At 43.5% G+C, this 26111-nt stretch overlaps 1 protein-coding gene across 1 annotated transcript in view; it reads right to left on the bottom strand.

Moving 5' to 3' along the window:
* The window catches only part of stac (SH3 and cysteine rich domain), a 158407-nt gene that overhangs the window by 103047 nt on the left and 29249 nt on the right, over nt 1-26111 (bottom strand). Inside the window, exon 2 of the mRNA XM_073041282.1 lies at nt 16110-16383. Within this exon, the coding sequence (XP_072897383.1) occupies nt 16110-16383 (274 nt within the window). The remainder of the gene's footprint in view (nt 1-16109; nt 16384-26111) is intronic.

The following is a 26111-nucleotide window of genomic DNA, read 5'->3' as shown; positions in this document are numbered from 1 at the left end:
TTGAAGTACAGGAGACTGAGGGATGATCTCAGAGTGGAGTTCCAAGATGGCACCAAGCTGTGACCTCTGTTAAGTTGCAGCTCAGATTTAGTTGTTTTTTTAAATGTTTAGTTTTTAATTTTGATTTTTTTTTAGGTTTGCAGGAATGGTTTTGAATAAAAGAGGGGAGTCAGGGGTCAGGTTAAGGTTTAGGAACCAGGGAAGTGGGGGAATTAGAAGTTGGGCTGGAATCTAAGTCTCCATTCCACACTCATACTAACTGCATCTCAGTGTGGTATGGCAATTGTCCCATATCGGACTGCAAAGCACTCCAGCGGGTGGTGAAAACTGCCCAGCGGATTATTGGCACCCCACTGCCCACCATTGAGAACATCTACCATAAACGCTGCCTGGGCAGGGCGAAAAACATTATCAAGGATAAAGCCTCCGCTCCCACACCAGCAGGCACAGGAAGAGCTTCTTCCCTGAGGCTGTGACCCTGCTGAACCTCACATCACAGCGCTAAGCAGTATTGCACCCATATTGTACTCTCTCAGTACTTTTATATTTGTGTGCTGTAGCACCTACTTTTTATTCACAGTTATTTTGTAAATAACACTATTCTTTGCATTTCTGATCAGATGCTAATTGCATTTCATTGGCTTTGTATCTTTACTCGGCACAATGACAATAACGTTGAATCTAAACAGCAGCAACATCACATGGGACATGCAGGGAGTGGATGGGTGACCCTCCTCCCCACCAAACCAGTCAGCGAGTTATTGACAGGTTCTGGAGTCCTTGAAGGCAGGAGGAACGAGTTCCAATGACCCCTTAGGTTTGTGAATTGGTGACAATGGAGTTCAAGGCCTAGTGCTTGTGGTCCCATCATCGGCAAGTCCAGGGTAGAACGTATGTTCTGGAATCAAGGCCCAGTGGTTTAATCAGAAGTTCGGAAGCTGAGGCCTATTAGCCAGAACCAAGTCTGCAAATCCGGTGAGTTCACTGAGGTGGTCTGCAGGCCTGAGTCTGTCTCTGCTGTCGGCTGTGGGCTGGAGGCCAGAGGGCTGCCCTGGGAATAACGGATTGTGTATGTGCGTGGATGGAAGGGAGGAACAGAGATTGCTTTTGCTGTGTCTTCACAAACATATTTCACTGTATGTTTCAATGTACATGTGACAAGTGAACTTGAATCTTAATCTCATAAGAGCAAAGATGGGGTAGACAGATGATCCCCAAGGACGGTGAGAATGGAACTGCCCCAGTGCAACGGCTTTTCCACCATAAGAACTCTCCCATGCAAATCTCCTGTCATTATTGGATACAGCAGACAAGCAACACAACCCTATGATTCAACATATGGGCCACACTCAGGATGGAAACAGCTTTCTTTCAACTTCCAATTAAAACCTTGTTCTTTCACCCCAAACCAATGCCTTCTAATTTACCTTATTTATGTGCAGCTTGGTTTTATTCACCTCAATAACATCTCTTGCACTCCAATGAAAAAGGTCCCAACCCAACCCTTCCCCACAAGTCAGAGAGCACAAAGGAGATTCGCTGGATGATGCCTGGACTAGAGGACTTTAGTTACGGCCAGGGATACTTTACCCTGGAACAATGCAAGCCAAGGGGCGATGATGGCGTTGTATAGAACAAGGAGAGGCACTGAATAGGCAGATAGTCAGTAATCTGCAGCGGTACCATAGCAGTTGGCACGAGTCAATTACACCTCAGAGTGTCAGAGTTCAGAGTTCAATTCCCCATCCTCTTTAAGGACTTTGTACTTCCATCCCATGAACACTACATGCTGCATCCACAAAGGAAACAGCTTTATGAAGGACCCCATGCACCCCTCATACAATCTCTTCTCCCTCCTGCCGTCTGGGAAAAGGCTCCGAAGCATTTGGGCTCTCATGACCAGACTATGTAACAGTTTCTTCCCCCAAGCTATCAGACTCCCCAATACCCGAAGCCTGGACTGACACCTTGCCCTACTGTCCTGTTTATTATTTATTGTAAATGCCAGCACTGTTTTTGTGCACTTTATGCAGTCCTGTGTAGGTCTGTAGTCTAGTGTAGCTTTCTCTGTGTTGTTTTTTACATAGTTCAGTCTAGTTTTTTGTACTGTGTCATGTAACACCATGGTCCTGAAAAATGTTGTCTCATTTTTACTATGCACTGTACCAGCAATTATGGTCGAAATGACAATAAAAGTTCACTTGACTTGACTTGATTTCCTCCAGGTATTCTGGTTTCCTCCAACATTCCAAAGACGTACCAGTTAGTAGGTTAATTCGTCATTGTAAGTTGACCTGTGCTAAGTTAGATAGATAGATAAATACTTTATTGATCCCTAAGGAAATTACACTGTCACAGTAGCATTACAAGTGTACATATATACAAATATTAGAAGAGAAGTAAAAAAGAATTTAAAAAAATAAAAACGGTCTAACAGGTGGAGGTCATCACTTCCCCAGCTACAGGTTGACTCATTATATAGAGGGTTAAGAATGACCTCATATAGTACTCTTTGGAGCAGTGCAGTTGTCTTAGTCAGTGTGTCCAGTTTGACTCCTATAACAGAGCCAGCCTTTCTAATCAGTTTATTGAACTTGTTGGCATCACCGGTGTTGATGCTATTACCCCAGCACACTACCACACAGAAGACTGTACTGGCAACAACGGACTGGTAGAGCATGTAAGGCTACGGTTAAATCGGTGGATTGCTGGGCTGTTGGGCTGGAAGGGCCAGTACCATGCTGTATCTCTAAACCAATCAGTAAATAAACTGATCCTTCTCCCATGGTAAGGGCATCAAGAAACAAGACACTTTAAGATGAGAGGAAGGAAATTTAAAGGGGATCTGAGGGGAAAGGTGTTTGCTTACACAGTGTGTAGCTGAATCCTGAAACCTGGTGCCAGAGGAGATGGCGGAAGCTGGCAAGATCACTGTGGTTGAAGCTGAGCCGTTAAGGCATTGGTCAGACCACACTTGAGGCATTGTGGGCAGTGTGGGGCCCCTTATCTAAGAAAGGGTGTGCTGACAAGGGAGTGAGCCAACAGGCTGGGGGATTCAAGTCAAGCTGTCGGGCCGTCGGGCCACAGAAGCCAATTAGTTTCAGAAGCGCTGAGCTGGGTGGAGACTGCGTTGGTGCATGCTACTCAGAGTTGGTGTCTTCAAGTTGGCGTGAAGGTGGCATGCAGTGAAAGCACGAGTGACTATCTTGGATGTTTCTTTTGTGATTGCAAGACGCTAACTGGACATGACTCCCACCGAGAGATCTGGCACCTGACCAGGTTCATTTCTCAATACCAGATCAAGTACAGCCTCTCCTCTAGTTGGCTTATCTACCTATTGCATCAGGAAACCTTCCTGAACACACCTAACAAACTCCACCCCATCTAAACCCCTTGCTCTCAGGAGATGCCAGTCAATATTAGGAAAGTTAAAATCTCCCATCACAACAACCCTATTATTTTTGCACCTTTCCAGAATCTGCCTCCCTATCTGCTCCTCAATATCCCTGTTACTATTGGAGGGTCCCAGTTGAGTTATCGCCCCTTTCCTGTTTCTGATTTGCACCCACACTGACTCAGTAGACCACCCCTCCATGACTTCCTTCTTTTCTGCAGCCATGACACTAACCCTAATTAACAACGCCACAACCCTGCCTCTTTTGCCTCCCTCGCTGTTCTTTTTGAAACATCTAAAGCTGTACAGATAGTGGCAGGAATTGAACCTGGGTGGCCGGTACTGGAAAGTGTTGTGCTAACCACTACACTGCCATGTCACCCCAAACATTACATCCTTGCTTTTACATTCTAGGACTCTTGAGATGAATGCTAACGTTGCATTTGCCCTCCTTACCACTGACTCAACATGCAAGTTAACCTTTAGGAAATCCTGCATCTGGACTCCCCTTGCACCTCTGATTTTTGAAGTTCCTCCCAGTTCAGAAAATACTCTATGCCTTTATCCCTTTGTCTTACATATCCTATTAGACAGGCACTCAAATGGACAAGGCACAGAGAGAGACACAACGAAAACAAGCAACTTTTGACTGGTGTTGATGTGCTCATCTAGAAGCAATGGACTGTCAAAGTTCAAAGTACACTTACTACCAAAGTACATATATGTCACCAAATACAACCTTGCGATTCATTTTCCTGTGGGCATACTCAATAAATCCATAATAGAATAGTAACCATAATAGAATCAATGAGAAACCACACCAACTTGAGCGTTCAACCAGGGTGCAAAAGACAACAAGCTGTGCAAATACAAAAATAAAGAATAATAATAAATAAGCAATAAATATTGAGAACATAAGATGAAGAGTTGTTGAATGTGAGTCCATAGATAGTGATATAGGGGGTTGTGTCCATGTCAGGGTTTGATGTTAATGTCGCTTTTTTTGCAAGGGAGGGGATTAAGCTTTTGGGGGTTTGGGGTTTGTAAGATTTTGTTTCTTTTTCTTTTTGTGCAGGGGGATTGATATCTTTCTTTCAACTACTTGTATGGTTATGGCTATTTGGAGAAGACACATCTCAGAGTTGTATTCTGCATATATAATTAGATAATAAAACAAACCCTTGAACCCTTCTGGAACATTTCAATGATGTAGGGACCATGTCTGTGCAAAATGACTATAATCCAAGAAGTTGTATTTAAACTGGTTTGTGAAATTAATGTTTTAATCTGCATTTATAAAATTACATTGGCAACCAGATATTGAAATACAATAGCATGGGATTTTAAATCCCAGACACCATGCAAAACAGGAGCACTAATTGAAACTAAGGATTTCTGAATCATTATTTTGATGTACCTGGAAACACCAAAGTTAATAGAGTATCAAAGCTTTCAATAATTACATTGAAGAGTTTCCAATGACTATGTTGAGGCCCTTCACTGTTGGGGCAGAACATAAATGTTGCATCTTAATTGTCTACATATCAGTCGATACACAAACCAGGACAGCATGAAGTAGAGAGCAAGCTGTTGCCTATGCAGGAGGCTGCCCCTCTCCATGCAGCTGATCAATCAAAAGGAACTGTAGAGACCGACAGTTTGGCATCAATGGTGTTGCAGGAGCTGCCAGTCAGCATTGAACCCAACGTAGGACTGCCTTAGGGAGTCCAGCTCTGAATTTTTTCCTTGAGGTTTAGTCCCAAAGTCGTCCCCATGAGTGGGTATAGTGCCAAACCAGTGGAGGTTTGAGATCAGAGTTTTCCTTCTAGATGAGATGCCAACCATGACTGATAAGCTCCATCTGCCCAAGGCGGCTGGTTTTAAGACGCTAGTAACCCACGTTTGCTCCTTCTCTTGTCAGTAGAAACAGTTCTGCTGGGCTTAATAGCTAAGGCACATGTGATGACCAGCAGCTGGACTTGGTTGTCAGACACAAGCCATTGGTAGCATTTAATAGGTAGTGGAAGCTCATCCCCACTATCCACTCCTGGCTATAACAACCTTAAAAACCACTGACTATGACAATTGTTACATTCAGTAGATGGTACCTTTGGAAACATGGATCTAGTTATTGACAGGTATCAACAAAATATAAAGAATACAGAGGAAATTTACAAGGATGTTGCCAGGAATTGAGTACCCGAATCATAGGGAAAGGTTGAATAGGTTAGGACTTTATTCCATTGAGCGTAGGAGGACAAGGGCAAGTTTGATAGAGATATACAAATGTTGAGGGATATAGAGAGGGTAAGTGCAAGCAGGTTTTTTCCACTGAGGTTGGGAGAGACTCGAACTAGAGGTCACGGGTTGAGGGTGAAAGGTGAAATGTTTAAGGTGAACAAGAGGAGTTAATTCTTCACTCAGAGGGCAGTAAGAGAGTGCAATCAACTGCAATTGGAAGTGCCGGATATGGGTTCAATTTCGACAATTAAGAGGAGTTTGGATAGGTACATGGATGGGAGGGGAATCAGAACCAGAATCAGGTTTATCATCACCGGCATGTGACGTGAAATTTGTTAACTTTGCAGCAGCAGTTCAATGCAATACATAATCTAGCAGAGAGACACAAAAAATAATAAAGTTTTTTAAAATAATAATAATAAATAAATTACATATATTGGATAGATTTTTTTAATGTTAAAAAACAGAAATATTGTATATTAATAAAAAGTGAGGTCATGCCCAAAGCTTCAATGTCCATTTAGGAATCGGATGGCAGAGGGGAAGAAGCTGTTCCTGAATCGCTGAGTGTGTGCCTTCAGCACACTGCCCTTCTGAGACACCGCTCCCTGAAGATGTCATGGGTACTTTGTAGGCTAGTCCCCAAGATGCTGACTAAATTTACAACCTTCTGCAGCTTCTTTCAGTCCTGTGCAGTAGCCCCTCCATACCAGACAGTGATGCAGCCTGTCAGAATGCTCACCACAGTACAAATATAGAAGCTTTTGAGTGTATTTGTTGGCCTGTCAAATCTCTTCAAACTCCTAATAAAGTAGAGCTGTTGTCTTGCCTTCTTTATAACTACATCGATATGTTGGGACCAGGTTAGATCCTCAGAGATCTTGACACCCAGGAACTTGAAGCTGCTCACTCTCTCCACTTCTGATCCCTCTGTGAAGATTGGTATGTGTTCCTTCGTCTTACCCTTCCTGAAGTCCACAATCAGCTCTTTCATCTTACTGACGTTGAGTGCCAGGTTGTTGCTGCAGTACCACTCCACTAGCTGGCATATCTCACTCCTGTACGCCCTCTCGTCACCACCTGAGATTCTACCAACAATGGTTTATCATCAGCAAATTTATAGAAGGTATTTGAGCTACGCCTAGCCACACAGTTGTGTATATAGAGAGTAGAGCAGTGGGCAAAGCACACACAAAGCAAGGACGATACGTTGTCAACAATCCACACAGATTGTGGTCTTCCAATTGGAAGTCGAGGTCCAATTGCAGAGAGAGGTACAGAGGCCCAGACTCTGCAACTTCTCAATCAGGATTGTGGGAATTATGGTTTTAAATGCTGAGCTATAGTTGATGAACAGCATCCTGACATAGACATCTGTGTTGTCCAGGTGGTTTAAAGCAGTGTACAGAGCCATTGAGATTGCATCTGCCATTGACCTATTGCAGCGATAGGAAAATTTCAATGGGTCCAGGTCCTTGCCGAGGCAGGAGTTCAGTCTAGTCATGACCAATCTCTCAAAGCATTTCATCACTGTCAATGTGAATGTTACTGGGCGATATTCATTAAGGCAGCCCACAATATTCTTCTTAGACACTGGTATAATTGTTGCCTTTTTGAAGCAAGTAGGAACTTCTGCCCCTATCAGTGAGAGGTTGAATATGTCCTTTAGTACTCCCGCTAGTTGGTTGGCACAGGTTTTTTCAGAATCTTACCACGTACTCCATCGAGACCTTCCACCTTGCAAGGGTTCACTGTCTTTAAAGGCAGCTTAACACCGGCCTCTGAGACGGAGATCACAGGGTCATCAGGTGCAGCAGGGATCTTCACAGCTGTAGTTGTGTTCTCCCTTTCAAAGCGGGTATAGAAGGCGTTGAGTTCTGGTAGTGAAGCATTGCTGCCATGATGATAGGAGACAGAGTTAATATGGCGCTAAACGGCGACTCCTTTGCTTGCATCTTTGGAAACAGCTCTATTTCCATCTTTAATATCTTTATTTTTCCCTTCCAGGGTTCTTTTGAAGACCCTGACCTGGAGTTACACGCTGACTTCGGTTCTTTGTGGGAATGGGACCCGTCCTCGGGGTTTCAGGGCCGGCCGTTGTTTGGCGTGCCAAGGGGTCGGCCTGAGAGGTGGCCTAGTGTTTGGAAGCCTAAGATATCGGGGTTCTGGAGACGGGCGGATTGAGGGTCAGTATCACGGCAGGAGATTCATGTGTCATCAAGGAGGCCGGAAAATCCTCGCTGTGGGCCCGAAGACCCGAGATCTTTGCGATCTTTGGGCACAGAGCTCATAAAAAAGCGAAGAGATGGACTTTTAAACATCGTAAACCAACAGGTTGTTGTTATGTCTCCTGCTTGCTGTGAAAATGCAGGACACCTCCCTCTCCCTCATTAGGGAGAGAGAGAACCTGTGGGTTGCCAAATGCCGGGTGAGTCGCGATAGTCTTTTGGGTCTGTGTCTTTGCAATCACTTAGCTCACGCTTGTGCTCGCGTAGCGGGTGCGCTTTTTGTTTTGCCAGTGGGGGGAGGGGGGAGGGGGGAGGGGAGATTGTTGCTTGCCACCGCTTATGGTCAGGAGGAGGGAGCTGGGGGGGGGGACTTTGGGGTTCTCACATTTAACTGTCGTTCACTCTTTGGGGTACTTCTCTTGTCTCGTGGATGTTTTGCAAAGAAAAAGCATTTCAGGATGTATATTGTACACATTTCTCTGACATTAAATTGAACCTTTGAACCTTCATGCTATTGGGTTTTGCTTTGTAGGAAGTAATGTCTTGCAGACCCTGCCAGAGTTGCCGTACACCCGATGTTGCCTCCAACCTCATCTGAAATTGTCTCTTCGCCCTTGAAATAGACCTCCGCAAATCATACCTGGTTTTCCAGTACAAGCCTGGGTTGCCAGACTTGAATGCCACTGATCTAACCTTCAGCAGATGACGTACATCCTGGTTCATCCACGGCTTTTAGTTTGGGAATGTACAGTAAGTCTTTGTGGGCACACACTCATCCTCACAGGTTTTAATGAAGTCAGTAACAACTGCAGCATACTCATCCAGGTTCGAAGATGAATCTCTGCATATAGTCCAGTTCATAGATTCAAAGCAGTCCTGTAGACGCTCCTGTGCTTCCCTTGTCCAAACCTTCTTGGTCCTCACTGCTGGTGCTGCAGTCTTCAGTCTCTGCCTATACTCAGGGAGTAGAAGTACAGCCAGGTGATCTGACTTCCTGAAGTGAGGGCGTAGAATAGCACGGTAGGCATTCTTGATGGTGGTGTAGCAATGGTCCAGTGTGTTGTTTCCTCTGGTATTGCAAGTGATCTGTTGATGGTAATTGCTTAGTGATTTTTTCAGACTGGCCTGGTTAAAATCTCCCAAAACAATGGTGAAGCCGTGAGGGTGCGTTGTTTCGTGCACGTTGATTCCATTGCTCAGATCATCTAAAGCCTGTGTGATATTATCCTGAGGTGGAATGTAAACTCCTATCAAAGTGACCCCAGAGAACTCCCGTGGTAGGTAAAAAGGACGGCACTTTACTGCTAGATGTTCCAGGTCTGGTGAGCAGAATTGGGACAGCACTGATATATTTGTGCACCAAGAAGAATTGATCATGAGGCATACTCCTCCACCTCTGCTTTTGAGAGACTCTATAGATCTATCCTGATGGTGTATATTAAACCTGTCGATCTGAATTGTTGTATCTGGTATGGAAGGGGTTAACCAGGTTTCCAGGAAGCAAAAGACTCACACGGTCCTAATGTCCCTCTGATTCAGCACCCTAGCTCTGAGATCATCGATTTTATTCACCAGAGACTGCACATTCGCCAGCAAGATAGTCGGTACAGGGAGTTTAAAACCCCGTTTCCTTAAACGCACTTGTATCCCTGATCTACACTTGCACTTCCTCCAAGGTGTCCTCCATTGGCGCTTCCGACCACAATCGATGTTGTTTACGCTGGTTTAAGCAGCGATAGTTCGTATAAATGCATTAAGACATGTTTTTTTTTACTGTACTGACCTTGGAAGCAGTTGTGCTTTTTAGCTGTATCCTGCTGAAATGGGAATATTTAATCATATCCATTGACAGTACTGCTGCTACTCGAGTCGCGCCTAGGCGGACTGTGGAGGGCTGTGGCCCAGATGCAGTTGATGGGACTAGGCAGAGTAACAGTTTGGCATGGACTAGATGGGCCCAATGGCCTGGTCCTGCGCTCTAGTGTTCTATGACTCTATGCAGACTGGAGAAATGTTTTATAAAGTTTCAGCTCTATCAGCTAAAGATACAGATCTACCACTTCATGGCCCCTTTCTCCACTCACAAACCATTCCTCTCACTTGAACCATAAGATAGAGGAGCAGAATTAGGTCATTTGGCCCATTGAGTCTGCTCCACCATTTCATCACGGCTGCTCCAACTTTCCTCTCAGCCCCAATCTCCTGCCTTCTCCCCGTATACCTTCATGCCCCGGCCAATCACGAATCTATCAACCTTTGCCTTAAATATACATAAACATGGCCTCAACAGCCACCTGTGGCAAAGAATTCCACAGATGCACCACTCTCTGGCTAAAGAAATTCCTCCTCATCTCCATTCTAAAAGGATGCCCCTCTATTCTGAGGCAGTGTCCTCAGGTCTTCGACTCTCCCACCATAGGAAACATCCTCTCCACATCCACTTTATCAAGGCCTTTCACCAATCAATAGGTTTCAATTAGGTCACCCCTCATTCTTCAAAACTCTAGTGAATACAGGCCCAGAGTCATCAAATTCTCTTCTAGTGGCAAGCCGTTAAATCCTAAAATCATTTTCATGAACCTCCTTTGAATACTATCCAGACTCAGCAACATCCTTTCTAAGATAAGGGGCCCAAAACTGCTCAGTATTCCAAGTGAGGCCTCACCAGTGCTTTATAAAGTCACAATATTACATCCTTGCTTTTATATTTTAGTCCTCTTGAAAGGAGTGTTAACATCACAATTGTTTCCTCACCACCAAGTCAACCTGCAAATTAACCTTTAGGAATCCTACACAAGGACTCCCACATCCCTTTGCGCTTCAAATTTTTGTACCTCCTCGCCATTTAGAAAACAGTCTACCCTTTCATTTCTTCTGCCATAGTGAATGACCATACACTTCCCACCTGCCATCTCTTTGCCCATTCTAATCTGTGTAGGTCCTTCATTGGCCTCTCTACTTCCTCAAAACTACATGCCACTCCACCTATCTTTGTATCATCTGCATACTTTGCAATAAAGCCATCAATTCTATCATCCAAATATAGACCAGTGAGTCTTATTTCAGTGGTTGGTAAGATGGAGAAGATCCTGAGAGGCAGGATTTATGAACATTCGGAGAGGGATAATATGATTAGGAATAGTCAGCATGGCTTTGTCAAAGGCAGGTCGTGCCTTACGAGCCTGATTGAATTTTTTGAGGATGTGACTAAACACATTGATGAAGGAACAGCAGTAGATGTAGTGTATATGGATTTCAGCAAGGCATTTGATAAGGTACCCCATGCAAAGCTTATTGAGAAAGTAAGGAGGCATGGGACCCAAGGGGGCATTGCTTTGTGGATCCAGAACTGGCTTGCCCACAGAAGGCAAAGAGTGGTTGTAGAGAGGTCATATTCTGCATGGAGGTCGGTCACCAGTGGAGTGCCTCAGGGATCTGTTCTGGGACCCCTACTCTTCGTGATTTTTATAAATGACTTGGATGAGGAAGTGGAGGGATGGGTTAGTAAGTTTGCTGATGACACAAAGGTTGGACGTGTTGTGGATAGTGTGGAGGGCTGTCAGAGGTTACAGCCGGACATTGATAGGATGCAAAACTGGGCTGAGAAGTGGCAGATGGAGTTCAACCAGATAAGTGTGAAGTGGTTCATTTTGGCAGGTCAAGTATGATGGCAGAATATAGTATTAATGGTAAGACTCTTGGCAGTGTGGAGGATCAGAGGGATCTTGTGGTCCGAGTCCATAGGACGCTCAAAGCAGCTGTACAGGTTGACTCTATGGTTAAGAAGGCATATGGTGTATTGACTTTCATTAATCATGGAATTGAATTTAGGAGCTGAGAGGTAATGTTGCAGCTATACAGGACCCTGGTCAGACCCCACTTGGAGTACTGTGCTCAGTTCTGGTTGCCTCACTACAGGAAGGATGTGGAAGCCATAGAAAGGGTGCAGAGGAGATTTACAAGGATGTTGCCTGGATTGGGAAGCACACCTTATGAAAACAGGTTGAGTGAACTCGGCCTTTTCTCCTTGGAGTGACGGAGGATGAGAGGTGACCCGATAGAGGTGTATAAGATGATGAGAGGCATTGATCGTGTGGATAGTCAGAGGCTTTTTCCCAGGGCTGAAAAGGTTGCCACAAGAAGACACAGGTTTAAGGTGCTGGGGAGATGACACAGAGGAGATGTCAGGGGTAAGTCTTTTACTCAGAGAGTGGTGAGTGAGTGGAATGGACTGCCAGCAACGGTGGTGGAGGCCAATACGATAGGGTCTTTTAAGAGACTTTTGGATAGGTACATAGAGCTTAGAAAAATAGAGGGCTATGGGTAAGCCTAGTAATTTCTAAGGTAGGGCCATGTTTGGCACAACTTTGTGAGCTGAAAGGCCTGTATTGTGCTGTAGGTTTTCTACGTTTCTATGTTTCAAATCATTAACATATCGTGCAAAAAGAATCAGTCCAAACACAGAACCCTGTGGAACACCAGTCGTCAAGGGCAACCAGCCAGAAAAGGCTCCCTTTATTCCCACTCTTTGCCTCCTGCCAGTCAGCCACTGCTTTATCCATGCTAGAATCACCCCTGTAATACCATGGAATTACATAGTAAAGCAGCCTCATAGCTTGTTAAGCAGCTTCATGTGCGGCATCATGTCACAGGCCTTCTGACAATTGAAATACACACCACCAATCGATTCTCCTTTGTCTATCCTGCTTTTTATTTCTCCACTAAATTCCAATACATATGTCAAGCAAGATTTTCCTTTGAGGAAATCATGCTGACTATGGCCTCTTTTATCATATGCCTCCAAGTACCTCCACATCTTCCCAACCACTGAGATCAGACTAACTGGCTGATAATCTCCTTTCTTCTGTCTCTCTCACTTCTTGAACAGTGGAGTTGCATTTGCAACTTTCAAGTCTTATGGAACCATTCCAGAATCTAGTGATTCTTGAAAGATCATTACCAATGCATCCACAATCTCTTCAGCCACCACTTTCAGAACTCTGGGGTGTACACCATCTGGTCCAGGTAAGATATCTACCTTCAGACTTCATATTATTGTCTAGCTTACTTTTGTATTTCATTTTTATGTTCTAATTGACTTTTTAGTTGTCTTCTGTTGGTATTTGAAAGCTTCCTTATGCTCTAACCTCACTAATTTTTGTTCTATTATACGCCTTCTCTTTGGCTTTTATTTCGGCTTTGACTTTTATTGTTAGTCATGGTTGTATCATCTTGGCTTTAGAATAATTCTTCCTCTTTGGGATGTATGTACCTTGTGCTTTCCAAATTTCTTCCAGAAATTCCAGCCATTGCCGCTCTGCCATTATCACTGTCAGGGTTCTTTTCCAATCAATTCTGGTCAACTCCTCTCTCATGCTTCTGTAATTCTCTTTACTCCACTGCAATACTGACACATATGCCTTTATCTTCTCCTTCTCAAGATTCAGGGTGAATTTGATCATATTATGAGCACTTGCCCTTAATGGTTCTTTTACCTTGAGCTCTCTAATCAGTTCCAGATCATTGTACAAAGCCCAATCCAGAATAGCTACTCAACCACAAGCTGCTCTAAAAAGCCATTCCACAGGCATTCTAGAAATTTCCCCTCTTCAAATCCAACACCAACCTGATTTTCCCAATCTACCTGCATGTTGAAAACCCCATGACCAGTGTAACACTGCCCTTTTGGCATGCATTTTCTGTCTCCCCTTGTAATTTGTAGACGACATCCTTACAAATGTTTGGAGATCTACATGTAACTCCTATCAGGGTCTTTTTACACTTGCAGTTCCTCAGCTTTATCCACAATGATTCAAAACCTTCCAATCCTATGTTACCTCTTTCTAATGGTTTGATTTCATTTTTTACCAACAAAACAACGCTGCCCCCTCTGCCTTACTGTCTATCATTTTGATACATTGTGTATCCTTGGACATTAAGCTTCCAGCTATAATTTTCTTTCAGCCATGATTCAGTGATGCCTACAACATCATACCTGCCAATTTGTAACTGTGCTCCAAGTTCATCTATTATTCCATATACTGTACACATTCAAATATAATCCTGTATTCACCTGTAATGCTCTGGTACAGGTTTCACTGCTAACTGTTGTAGGATATTTCATGTAATGGTCTCTCCGTAGAAGCAGTGCTTGGGTTAATGGTTAGAGATAACAGGCGCTTCGGAATGTGAGCCAACCAATTAGGAGAGAAGGTTTCTTTTGGGAGCCTTGTGCACACTGGTGTGAGCTTTTGGCTTTGTTCGGCAGGAGACAAAGAACAAAGATGCTCGAGAGGACCAGTCGTAGGATTTGACCCGGTGGGGACCGTGATTCACTGGAGCAAGGTGCCAAGATCAACGGAGGATTGGTGAATATGACTTTTGGAAGAGTTGAGTTCCAACCTGTGCACACATGACTGTTTAATTATAATGGTCCCTTTTTGTTTTTTACCTTTCTTTTCTTTACTAACCATTTAGTTAAGATACTATTCATAAACATTCTTCATTTACCCTTCATCTGTTATTTCCCCAGCAATGAGTTGTAACAGGGTAGCAAATCACACAGCATTGACATAAACCAGCGTCTTCTCTCTTCGTCCCCTGCCAAACAAAGCCAATCTCATGAATTTGGTGGGATCAGGGTTTGTATTCCCTAGACTTACGCGGGCCAAGAACCATGGGTCTTTTGGCGCAGAGTCGGAAGGCTATCAGTGAGGGCTAACGAGCCGTTCCCAAAGAAGACCTAGAAAACAGGGGTTTCACACCCTTTTCGATTTCGTCTGCCTTTTACATTGCAACTCATCCTGTTGACTGCAATTTTGCCCTGTCATCAGCCTCTCCTTGTTAGGAGTCTCACTACAGTTTGCCTCTGTTTGTAAACCTACTACCTCATCTTCAGCACCGTCACTCTGGTTCCTATCTTCCTGCCAAATTAATTTAAACCCACCCGAACAACCCTAGCCAACCTGCCCGCAGGGATATTGGACCCGCTCGCGTTCAGGTGTGACCCATCCCTTTTGTACAGGTCAAACCTTCCGCAGAAGAGATTCCAATGATCCATAACTCTGAACCCCTGCCTCCTACACCAGCCACACATTCACCTGCCAAACCATCCTACTCTTACCCTCACTGGCACATGGCACAGGCATAAATCCTTCTCCCGACAGTCACCCAGTTACCTGTCTCCTGCAACCTAGGGGTGACTACCTCCCTGTAGCTCCTGTCTATCACCTCCTCATTCTCCTGTATGAGTCGACGGTCGTCGAGCTGCAGCTCCAGTTCCTTAATACGTTCTCTCAGGAGCTGCAACTCAGTACACCTGGTGCAGATGTGTTTATCTGGGAGACTGGAGATCTCCCAGACTTCCCACATCCCACACACAGTACAAAGCACTGCCCCTGGAGGCATTCCCACTAAACTACTATGCCCTAAAGGATGAGGAATGAACAGATAAGAACAAAAAAAGAGGAATTTATCAATTACTTTACCTCGCCTAAGCCCGATGAGTCAAAGCCACTATAAACACTGACACACTCACATGAATAGCTGCTCCAAAAGTCGCCACTCCATCGACCTGAGTTACTTTTATTGGCCCTTTCTAATGAATTCCTCTTGTTGATTGATCACTCCTCAACTCAGAGAAACCGCCACGAAACTCTGCCTTTAAAATCTTGATCGCCGTCCTGATTAAAAGGTAGCTCTTTTCATGCACCCCTGACTTTGATTATCCAATTCAGAGAAAACTAGCTCAAAGCTCTGCTTTTTAAATCTTGAGCATGGATACAAGAAAGGTAGCTCTCTTTACGCCATGCCTCCTGCTGATTCTTCGCTCCTCAGCTCTCAGAAACTGTCACAAAACTCTGCTTTTAAAATCTCAATGCCGCCCTGATTAAAAGGCAAATCCTTTTTACACACCACTGACGTTGATTACCCAACGCTTGGCTTCACTTATCAGCTAGTAGCTTGTACTTTCTTATTCTAGCTTCTCCCCCTACCCTCACTCCTTCCTTTCCAGTCCTGATGAAGGTTTTAAGTCTGAAACATCAACAGTTTTTTCCTTCCTTAGATGCTGCCTGACCTGCTGAGTTCCTCCAGTATCTTGTGTGTGTTAGTCTCGACCTCCAGCATCTGCAGAATCTCGTGCTTAAAATTACAGCAATCCCCTTCCTTCACCCGCTGTGTTCTTCCAGCATCTTTTTTTGTTTTGCCCTATCACCACCATTACCGCAGGAGAATAAAACGCTTACCAACGATCATGTGGTTGCAGGTATCACAGAACGTTGGTTTCTTGAATACGTACTCCAGGAAAGAATGCGTCCTGTTCTCAAGTGGCCGCTGGCCTTTGGTCGGTGTGGATGTTTGACTTGCTGACACGGGGAGCGGCCCATTGTTGGAGCCGATGCCAGGCAGGAGTTCCACCTGCAGCTTCGTCTCGCTGCTGGTGCGCTGGAAAAAGTTCTCCGCACTCCTGCTCCTCAGACCTTTGGTCTTAAACGACAAGGAACGTTTCAGCTTCTGCAGCTGTAAGGGAATGGAAAAGGTGTTTAGGCAGATGGGAGACATGTTGAGGATGCAGCCGACCGCCCAGCTGTTCGCTGTGGAACCTCGGAGGTCCAGCTTCACAACTGACACTGACGCAGGGTTATTTTAGCCGTCACACTGTTGAAACAGTCATCCTTGGCAGAGATCAAATTTCGAGTTTCTCCCATGTGTGTTCAATTAACAAAGAGCAGAATGGGGATGAACAAACACAGTGTTTCCAAACGAAAACTAGAGCAACACACACAAAATGCTGGAGGAACTCAGATGATCAGACACCGTCAATGGAGAGGAATAAACAGTCGATGTTTCCAGCCAAGACACTTGAACAGGACTGGAAAAGAAGGTTGAAAAAGCCAGAATAGGAAGGTGGGGGAAGGGGACAGAATAAAAGCTGGCAAACTGACAACCAATACTTCAATGCCTCTCGTAATCAGCTGACGAAAATGATTCAAAACAAATACTTCAGTGTTGATGAAAGGTCTCGGCCTGAAACGTTGACAAATTTATTCCCTTCCATGGGTGCTGCCTGACCTGCTGAGTTCCTCCAGCATTTTGTGCGCGTTACTTTGGATTTCCAGCATCTGCGGAATCTCTTGTGTTTAAAATTAGAGCAATCCCCTTTCTTCACCTCCTTCAGATCACCAATTCTGCCTCCCACTACCCTGCCATCCGTCCATACTAAAGTTTAAAGATTAGCTGTATTTGTCACATGAATATTGAAGCCCCTGGTGAACTGCATTGTTTGTGTGTCAACAACCAACATAGTCTGAGGATTGTGCTAGGGGCAGCCCACAAGTGTCATCATGCTTCCAGTGCCAACCAACATAGCATGCCCACAACTTAATAGCCCCAACTCGTACGTCTTTGGAATTTGGGAGGAAACCCAAGCCACCAGTGGGAACCCACACAATCACAGAGAGGACATACAAATTCCCTGCTGTGGTGAAATTGAACCCTGATCACTGGCGCTGTAAAGCGTTACGCGAACTGCTACGCTATTGTGCCATACGAGCAGGTCACCAATTTATTCCCCAGTGGTGGTTACTGGTCTATGATGGGTAACAGACCTCGGGCAAATAGATTCCTCACATCAAACCCACTGAGGCTCACATGCCAACATGGTACAGAAACTGCACTACGATGGACAGGAAGGCTCCACAAAAGGTAATCAAAACTGCCCAATTTATCACCAGCACCAGACTATTCTCCATCAAGGACATATACAGAAAGGTGCAAGAAAAGGAACAGTAACATCATGAAGGTTCCCACCCATCCTGCTCATTGATTGTTTGTCCCACTCCCATCAGGGAGGAGGCTACGTAGCATCCACGCCAGGACCAGCAGTCTCTAAAATAGTTACTTTCCCCAAGTCGTAAGGCTGATCAACACCTCCACCCACTAACCCACCCCCAGCCATCATTAATTTATAATTTCCTGTCAGAGTTACTTTATGTACAGACCCTACTGTGTCTAGCATCATTTTATAGACATACAATCAATCTATGTGTATAAGACCATAAGATATGGGAACATATTTGGCCGATCGAGTCTGCTCTGCCATTTCATCGTGGCTGATCCATATTCCTCCCAGCCCCAATCTCCTGCCTTCTCCCTGTATCCCTTCATGCCCTGACCAATCAAGAATCTATCAACCTCTGCCTTAAATATACCAAATGACTTGACCCCACAGCCGCCTGTGGCAACGAATTCCACAGATTCATCACCCTCTGGCTAAAGAAATATAAGCTATCCTAAGGATTTATAATTACTGTATTTTTTATTATTACAGGTGTCTCCCGCTTTTCGAACACTCGCTTTACGACATCGTGCTGTTACGAAAGACCTACATTAGTTACCTGTTTTTGCTAACAGAAGGTGTTTTCAGTTACGAAAAAATGCAGTGCGCGATAAAGGCAGTGCGTGAAAAAAGGCAGCGCACCCCGAGCAGCCAAGCTCCTCCCCCGGAACTGCATTCTAGCCACCATTGCTTAAACACGTGCCTGTGAGCATCTGTGCTTTATGTGATTTATTTTGTGCATCCGTTAGCAAGATGAGTTCTAAGGTATCGAAAAAGCCTTAAAGAGCCCATAAGGGTGTTACACTTAGCATAAAACTAGACATAATAAAGCGTTTCGATCGTGGTGAACGAAGCAAGGATATAGTGAGTTTGGCTAAGGGTTTGTGGAAGTTGACGAAGATGATGTTGAAGAGGTTTTGGCATCCCATGACCAAGAACTGAGAGACGAAGAGCTGATGAAGAGGAAAGGATAACAATTGAAACCAAACGCAGTAGGAAACGGACTGAAAGTGAAGTCCTCCAGGAACTGAACGTGAAGCAACTGCATGAGATTTTCACTGCGATTGACAACGCTGCAATGATTGCAGAAAAGTAAGACTTTAATTTTTAAATGGTACGTAGGTTTAGGGCATATTTGCAGGATGGTTTGAGTGCTTACAAAGAACTGTATGATAGGAAAATGCGCAAGGCTAAGCAGTCAAGCATACTGTTGTTTTTCAAGCCTTCCACATCAGCCACAGCAGACGACAAACCTCGACCTTCGACATTGAGGCAAGCAGACATAGAAGAAGGTGACCTGCCTGCCCTGATGGAAACAGACGACGATGAGATGACACCCCAGTGTCCCACCACCCCAACCTCCGACAACTCAGCCTAACACACCATCATCAGTGCGCTCACTGTCTTCCCAATTCCGGTAAGTGAAACTACACTGGACGCACATTATTTCTACTTTATATAGGCTGTGTAATTTTGTGTGTTATTTGGTACGATTTGGCAGCTTCATAGCTTAAAGGTTACTGGAAAGAGTGCTTCTGCCGAGAGCGCTTGCGCTGTGTGTTTTTGCCACGAGGGCTGCCGAGAGCGCATCACTTGCGTGAGATTTTCGCTGCAGTGGACAGTGCTGCAATAATTGCAGAAAAGTATTCCTACTTTACATAGGCTGTGTATTTATCATATAATTCCTGCTTTTACCATATGTTACTGTTATTTTAGGTTTTATATGTTAGTTGGCATGATTTGGTAGGTTATTTTTTGGGCCTGCGAACGCTCACAAATTTTTCCCACATAAATAAATGGTAATTGCTTCTTCACTTTACTGAGCGAAGGGCGCTGAGTAGGCTACGGTCAATTATGGAAAACTCTGAACATCCTCTACATAGCACCATCCAGAGACAGAGAAGCAGTTTCAGCGACAGGTTACTATCGATGCAATGCTCCTCAGACAGGATGAAGAGGTCAATACTCCCCAATGCCATTAGGCTTTACAATTCAACCGCAAGGACTTAATAACTTTTTAAAAGCTATTATTAATGCTTTTTGAGATAGTGATTTAGATGCATATCATATTCTTTACTGAGTTAAGTATTGTATGTAATTAGTTTTGCTACAACAAGTGTATGGGACATTGGAAAAAAGTTGAATTTCCCCATCCAGTTTACGAACCATTTCATAGGAACGCTCTACCCTCGAATAGCAGGGGAAACCTGTACTGTGTTCTTTGCTTAGTGGGTTTTGTATGTGGCATTGGATCCTGAGTAACAATTATTTTGTTCTCGGGAAATGACATTGAACAGTCTTGGTTCTTGGATCAAACGCTCTGGTCAGAGGAAGCGGCTGAGGAGTGACCCATGCAAAGGAGTGTCAACTTCATGGAGATCTAGGAACCCATAAAGGCACTGACAAGGTGAACAGTCACAGTCTTGAGTCTTGTTCCCAAGGTAAAGGGAGTCCAAAACCAGATTTAAGATTCAGTAAGTGGTAGAGGTGAAAACAACTACAACATTTACAAACAAGAGATTCTGTAGATGCTGGAAATCTTAAGCAATGTGCACAAAATGCTGGAGGAACTCCGCAAGTACAGGAGTTGTGATGTGTTGTTGAAGTTGTATAAGATGTTGGTGAGGCCTAATTTGGCGTACTGTGTACAGTTTTGATCACCTCTCTACAGGAAAGATATAAATAAGATTGAAAGAGTGCAAAGAGTTAGGACGCTATTCCCTAGACTGAGGGGATATTTGATAGAGGTATACAAAATTATGAGAGTTATAGAGAGGGTAAATGCAAGCAGGCTTTTTCCACTGAGGTTGGGTGAGACTGTAACTAGAGGTCATGGGTTTAAGGTTGAAAGGTGAAATGTTTAGGGAGAACATGAGGGGGATCTTCTTCACTCAGAGGGTGGTGAGAGTGTGGAATGAACTGCCGGCTCAAGTGGTGAATTGCGGATTTGATTTCAAAACTTCAGAGAAATTTGGATAGATACATGGACGGGAGGGGTATGGAGGGCTATGGTCCGGGTGCAGTATGGAGGAATTGGGCTGAAGGGCCTGTTTCTAACCTGAATTGCTGAGCAATTGCTGCACTTCTGTTTGACTTCAAATACAAATGCCTTTCCAATTCAAGCAACAAGCAACTAGCTCACAATATCCATGGTTTCCTTAGGAGGAAACCTTGCCTGATAAACCTTTTGGAATTCTTTAAGGAAATAACAGGCAGGATAGACAAGGGCGAGTCAGTTGATAGTGTTTACTTGGATTTTCAAAAGGCCTTTGACAAGGTGCCACACATGAAGCTGTTAAACAAGATAACAGCCTGTGGTGTTATAGGAGAGATACGAGCGTGGATAGAGGATTTTTAATGTTCTTTATAATTGTTTTTTTTTTGTTGCATGGCATGCCCTGACCAAGTCACCACAGCAAATTCATAATATAGCAGATTCCGGTTAATTGGGCCAATGGTCAATCAGGACATTCACTTATTTGGGACAACTCTTAAAGAATAAAAACTAATCCAGAAAATAGCCGGGACTCCCTGCAAAGCAACACACACAAAAAACGCTGGAGGAACTCAGCAGGTCAGGCTGCATCTATGGTTTATTTGAGACACCATGCCGCTTAATTGGGACAGGATTCTGCTGCCAAACAATTATTTAACTAGCCTCAGACACGAGCACTTATATGGTCATTAGACACTAAACCGTGCTTAGAGCAAACAGTTTTTAAATAGCGTCAGTTGCATGCACTTCTGTTCAAAAGGCAGTGATTTCAGTCACTGATAGTTGGTGAGAAATAAGCAGCAAGACAATACAGAACTGCTTTGCTCACCGCGATTTCAACCATTCAGACTTAGAGATGCCAGAAATGGCCAAGAGTAAATATGAAACGATTTTTTGACTTCAACAAGTTAGGAACAACAAAGATATCAACAATCACCTTGAATATTACAATTAAAAGGAAGATTTTGAGGGATCGTTGTAAGCATTGTATGAAGGCAGTCCATTACCTGCACCAGGTGTCTATGCTGATTTTGTTCATTTAGTCAATCAAAAGAACACGGCACCCGGTACACTGGATGAATTCCTCTGTCAATAACTATTAGGAACTAAAACAGTTTTATAGTATTGTAGTAGTATTGACAGTCACAAACAAGAGAAAATCTGCAGATGCTGGAAATCCAAGCAACACACACAAAATGCTGGAGGAACGAAGCAGGCCAGGTAGTATCTACTTTCTTCAATAGATGCTGCCTGGCCTGCTGAGTTCCTCCAGCATTCTGTGTGTGTTGCTAGTATTGATAGAGTTCTAATTTGTTCTGTACTTCATGTAAGTACATAATTTGTTACTCAGCTAAATGATAGTTTGTCTTTTTTTTAAACTAATACTGTTTCCATAAAACTTTGGCTAATTGGGGCAGCCGCTTAATTGGGCCAAAATGTACTGGTCCTAATGTGTCCCAATTAACCAGAATCCACTGTACATGTAAGTGTATGTGGCAGATAAAGTTGACCATTGCTTTAGGAATTTGCTGTGGTGTGTTAGTCAGGGTGAAACATGCAACAAAAAAAACAACATCCAACAACCACAGAGAATAATGAATTATATAAAAAGTTTCATATAACTAAAAAAGATAATAAAGTTAGAGTTTAAAGTACAGATATAGAATAAGTTGTGTATAAATACTTAAACACCTTACTTAAATAATATAAACAGCATTTTTTTCCTCTTTTTCTTCTTTTTTTCTTGTTATGGGGTTTTGATTTTGTTTTAGATTAGAATAAAATATACCTTTTCAATATCACGTTTAATTTACTATACATAGATATGGGGCATTTCAACTTTGTTTCTGTTTTCATAATATCATAATGTATTTGTATTCATCTGTGCAAGTAATCAATAAAAATATTGAAAAAGAAAGAAAGAAAAGTGGTTTAAAGTGTTTACAGTGCAGTGCAATAATGGGGGTAATAGATGGCCAGTGGGGAAAGACTAAACTACAAATCAGCCCCATGTGGATCGTGCAACTGTCTAGGGTATTAATAGTTCATAAAATCTGCTGCTCTAGAACCACAAAAGTCCCAAAGGCGCTGGATTATCAGAGTTTTATTATGAAGTTCAAAGTAAATTTATTATCAAAGTACATATATTTCACCATATACAACCCTGAGATTCATTTTCTTGTGAGCACACTCAATAAATCTGTAGAATAATAACCATAACAGAATCAATGAAAGACTGCACCAATTTGGGTTATCATAAGCAATAAATATTGAGAACATGAGGTGAAGAGTCCTTGAAAGTGAGGCCACAGGTTGTGGGAACACTTCAGTGACGGACAAGCGAAATTGAGTGAAGTCATCCTCTCTGTTTCAAGAGCCTACTGGAACTAGAATATTTGATCAGATTTGACTGCCTGGAGAAAGAAACTTTAAAGATGTCATTAAGTTTTTGTTTTAATAGCTCTTTAGTGCTTTCCACAAGGGAGTTTTCAGACTGGCAGCTTGCAGGGTGGGCAGCACCCTTTGTGACATGAAACTCCAGACAAGGGAAAGTACAGTGAGCTGTTAATTTATGCAAGCTGATATCAGTTGCCATGCATAGCAACAGTCAGAAGTCAGTCAAATCTCCTCCCAGTACAAATGATGTAAATCTAAAACAATCCATCCTTCTTTGACAAACTGAATTACACAGCCAGAAACCTATAAATAGTCCATCTCGTCACCATTGCCAGCTGCTGCTCAGTACAGGGGCTATCTTCCCCTCTAAAACGGTTTGTTTATTTCACAGGGTCCAAACCAAAAACCAAAAAGACATAAATGATAAACACAAGAAAGTCTGCAGATGCTGGAAATCCAAAGCAACAGAGTCAAAATGCAGGAGGAACTCAGCAGGTCAGGCAGCATCTATGAACATAAGAGCATAAGGAATAGGAGCAGGAGTAGGCCATCCGGTCCATCGAGCCTGCTCCACCATTCAATAAGATCATGGCTGATCTGGCCATGGACTCATGTCCACCTATCTGCCTTTTCCCCACAACCCTCAATTCCCCTACTACGCAAAAATCTATCCAACCTTGTCTTAAGTATATTCACTGAGGTAGCCTCCACTGCTTCATTGGCCAGAGAATTCCACAAATTCACCACTCTTTGGGAAAAGCAGTTCCTCCTCATTCCGTCCTAAATCTACTCCGTGTGTAATCTCATGGTAGAATTCAGGACTGAGAAGGAAGGGGGAATCAGTCCTGACGAAGGGTCTCGGCCCAAAACATCGACAGTGCTTCTTCCTATAGATGCTGCCTGGCCTGCTGTGTTCCAGCAGCATTTTGTGTGTGTTGTCCCAACTACTGAGGTTAGGCTAACTAGCTTCTTTTGCCTTCCACCCTTCTTAAAGAGTGGAGTTACATTTGCAATCTTCCAGTCCTCCAGGACCATGCCAAATCATGACTAATTGTATACTTAGTAAGGTGGCCAGTGTGTGTATGCTGTGAAATACATTGTTTTTGCAGCAACAGTACAGGCAATACCTAAAAAAAAACTAAGTTTCAACGAGAAATAAAAAAATAAGTAAGACCATTAGACACAGGAGCAGAATTAGGCCATTTGGCCCATTGAGTCTGCCTTCCCATTCCATCAACTAATTAAGAACCCATCAACCTCCGCTTTAAATATATCCAATGACTGAACCACCACAGTCATCTGTGGCAATGAATTACACAGATTCACCACCTTCTGACTAAAGAAACTCCCCCTCATCTCTGTTCTAAAGGGATGTTCTTATATTTAGAGGACATGCCCTCTGGTTCTAGACTTTCCCACTATATGAAACAACCTTTCCATGTCCACTCTATCTAGGCCTTTCAATATTTGATAGGTTTCAGTGAGATACATACCTTCATTCTATATAGTATTCAAGATTGGGAATGACATCAGTTTTGTAAAGAAGACCATGTGCCAAATGGGTAGGTTTTACAGATCTATTTTACAGAATTACAGAATGCTATTCATTGTTTTTCTGATGTTACACAGTAGAATAAATTTTCCAGTGAACCTGGTAAGTTCAAAGTTGGCAGGTGAAATGAGATCAGGTGGATTTCTGGTGAGAAGCAGGAACCAGGACCCCACTGTGGGAGATGGAGTGCAAGGATCTGCACTTGGTGAACTAAATGCCCAACCATCAGAACTTCCAAATCATCGGATCCCAGATTTTCCTGCCAGTTTCACACAGCAATATCTACCAAAGGAGGTGTAAGACACTGCCCAGGAGGCAAACCGCTTCTGTAGAGAAATTGACAAGAACAATCATGGTCCCGGAAAGACCACGATCGCCCGCTTCATACAACTTGGCACATAACCAACGAGCAAAGAGTTCATGGGTTCATTGTCTGCTCTGAAATATGATAGCAGATGGGAAGAAGCAGTTCCTAAAACATTGAATGTGTGTCTGCAGACTCTTGTATCTACTTCCTGGTGTTAGCTGTGAGAAGAGTACTTGTCCTGGGTTATGAGGGTCCTTAATGATAGATACCAGCTTCTTGAGGCATTGGCTATTGAAGATGTCCTCAACAATTCCCCATGATGGAACTGGCTGAGTCTGCACTCTCTACCTATTACTTAATTCTCAATCCATAGCAATTCAACATAATCTTGTGAAAATCTTAATAGACCACATTCACCATTCTCTCATCTTTATACTAGTCCAATCCTCAAAAAAATTCCAATTAATTAATTAATAGGATCAGTGATACCATCACTTCCTTGCTGACCATCAACACACGCACACTCAGGGATGCAAGCTTAGCTCTATAAATTGTGTAGCTAGGCGCAGCTTAAATAGCATCCATACATTTGATGATGACACTCCTGTGGTTGGCAGGTCACAGACGGCGGTGAAGAGAATACAGGAGTGAGATAGAGCAGTCATTACCACCATGGAGGAAGAGGTACAGGAGTCTGAAGAACCACACTCAATTATTCAGGAACAGATTCTTGCTCTCTGCCATCAGATTTTCAAATGGTCCAGGAAAACTACCTTGCTATTCGTCATAAACGCAAGAGATTCTGCAGATGCTGGAAGTCCAGAGAAACGGACACAAAATGCGCGGATGGGGTGGATGAGCTCGACCATGAGATCCAATGGCCAGAAAGGCGGTTCTGCGACGTTTCACAGAGAACAAAGAGCATGACAAGGCACAGAAGAAGACATGGTCATCCACTGTTAACTAGGAAGACCCCAGTTTGTCTCAGCTACTCATGCCACTGGACCAGGACTTCCAAAGTCGAGAGAGTGGAACTGCCTCAATGCAATGGCTTTTCCACTTTAAAAATTCTCTCGCACAGGCTTCCTGTCATCTTTGGATACGACAGACAATAACCAGTTCTCTACTTGAACCACTACCATGAACACAACCTCCTTAT

Source organism: Hemitrygon akajei, chromosome 1 (assembly GCF_048418815.1).
Source record: "Hemitrygon akajei chromosome 1, sHemAka1.3, whole genome shotgun sequence".
Lineage (NCBI taxonomy): Eukaryota > Metazoa > Chordata > Chondrichthyes > Myliobatiformes > Dasyatidae > Hemitrygon > Hemitrygon akajei.
Note: the sequence above shows the minus strand (reverse complement) of the source record. Positions and strands in the feature narration are given on the sequence as shown.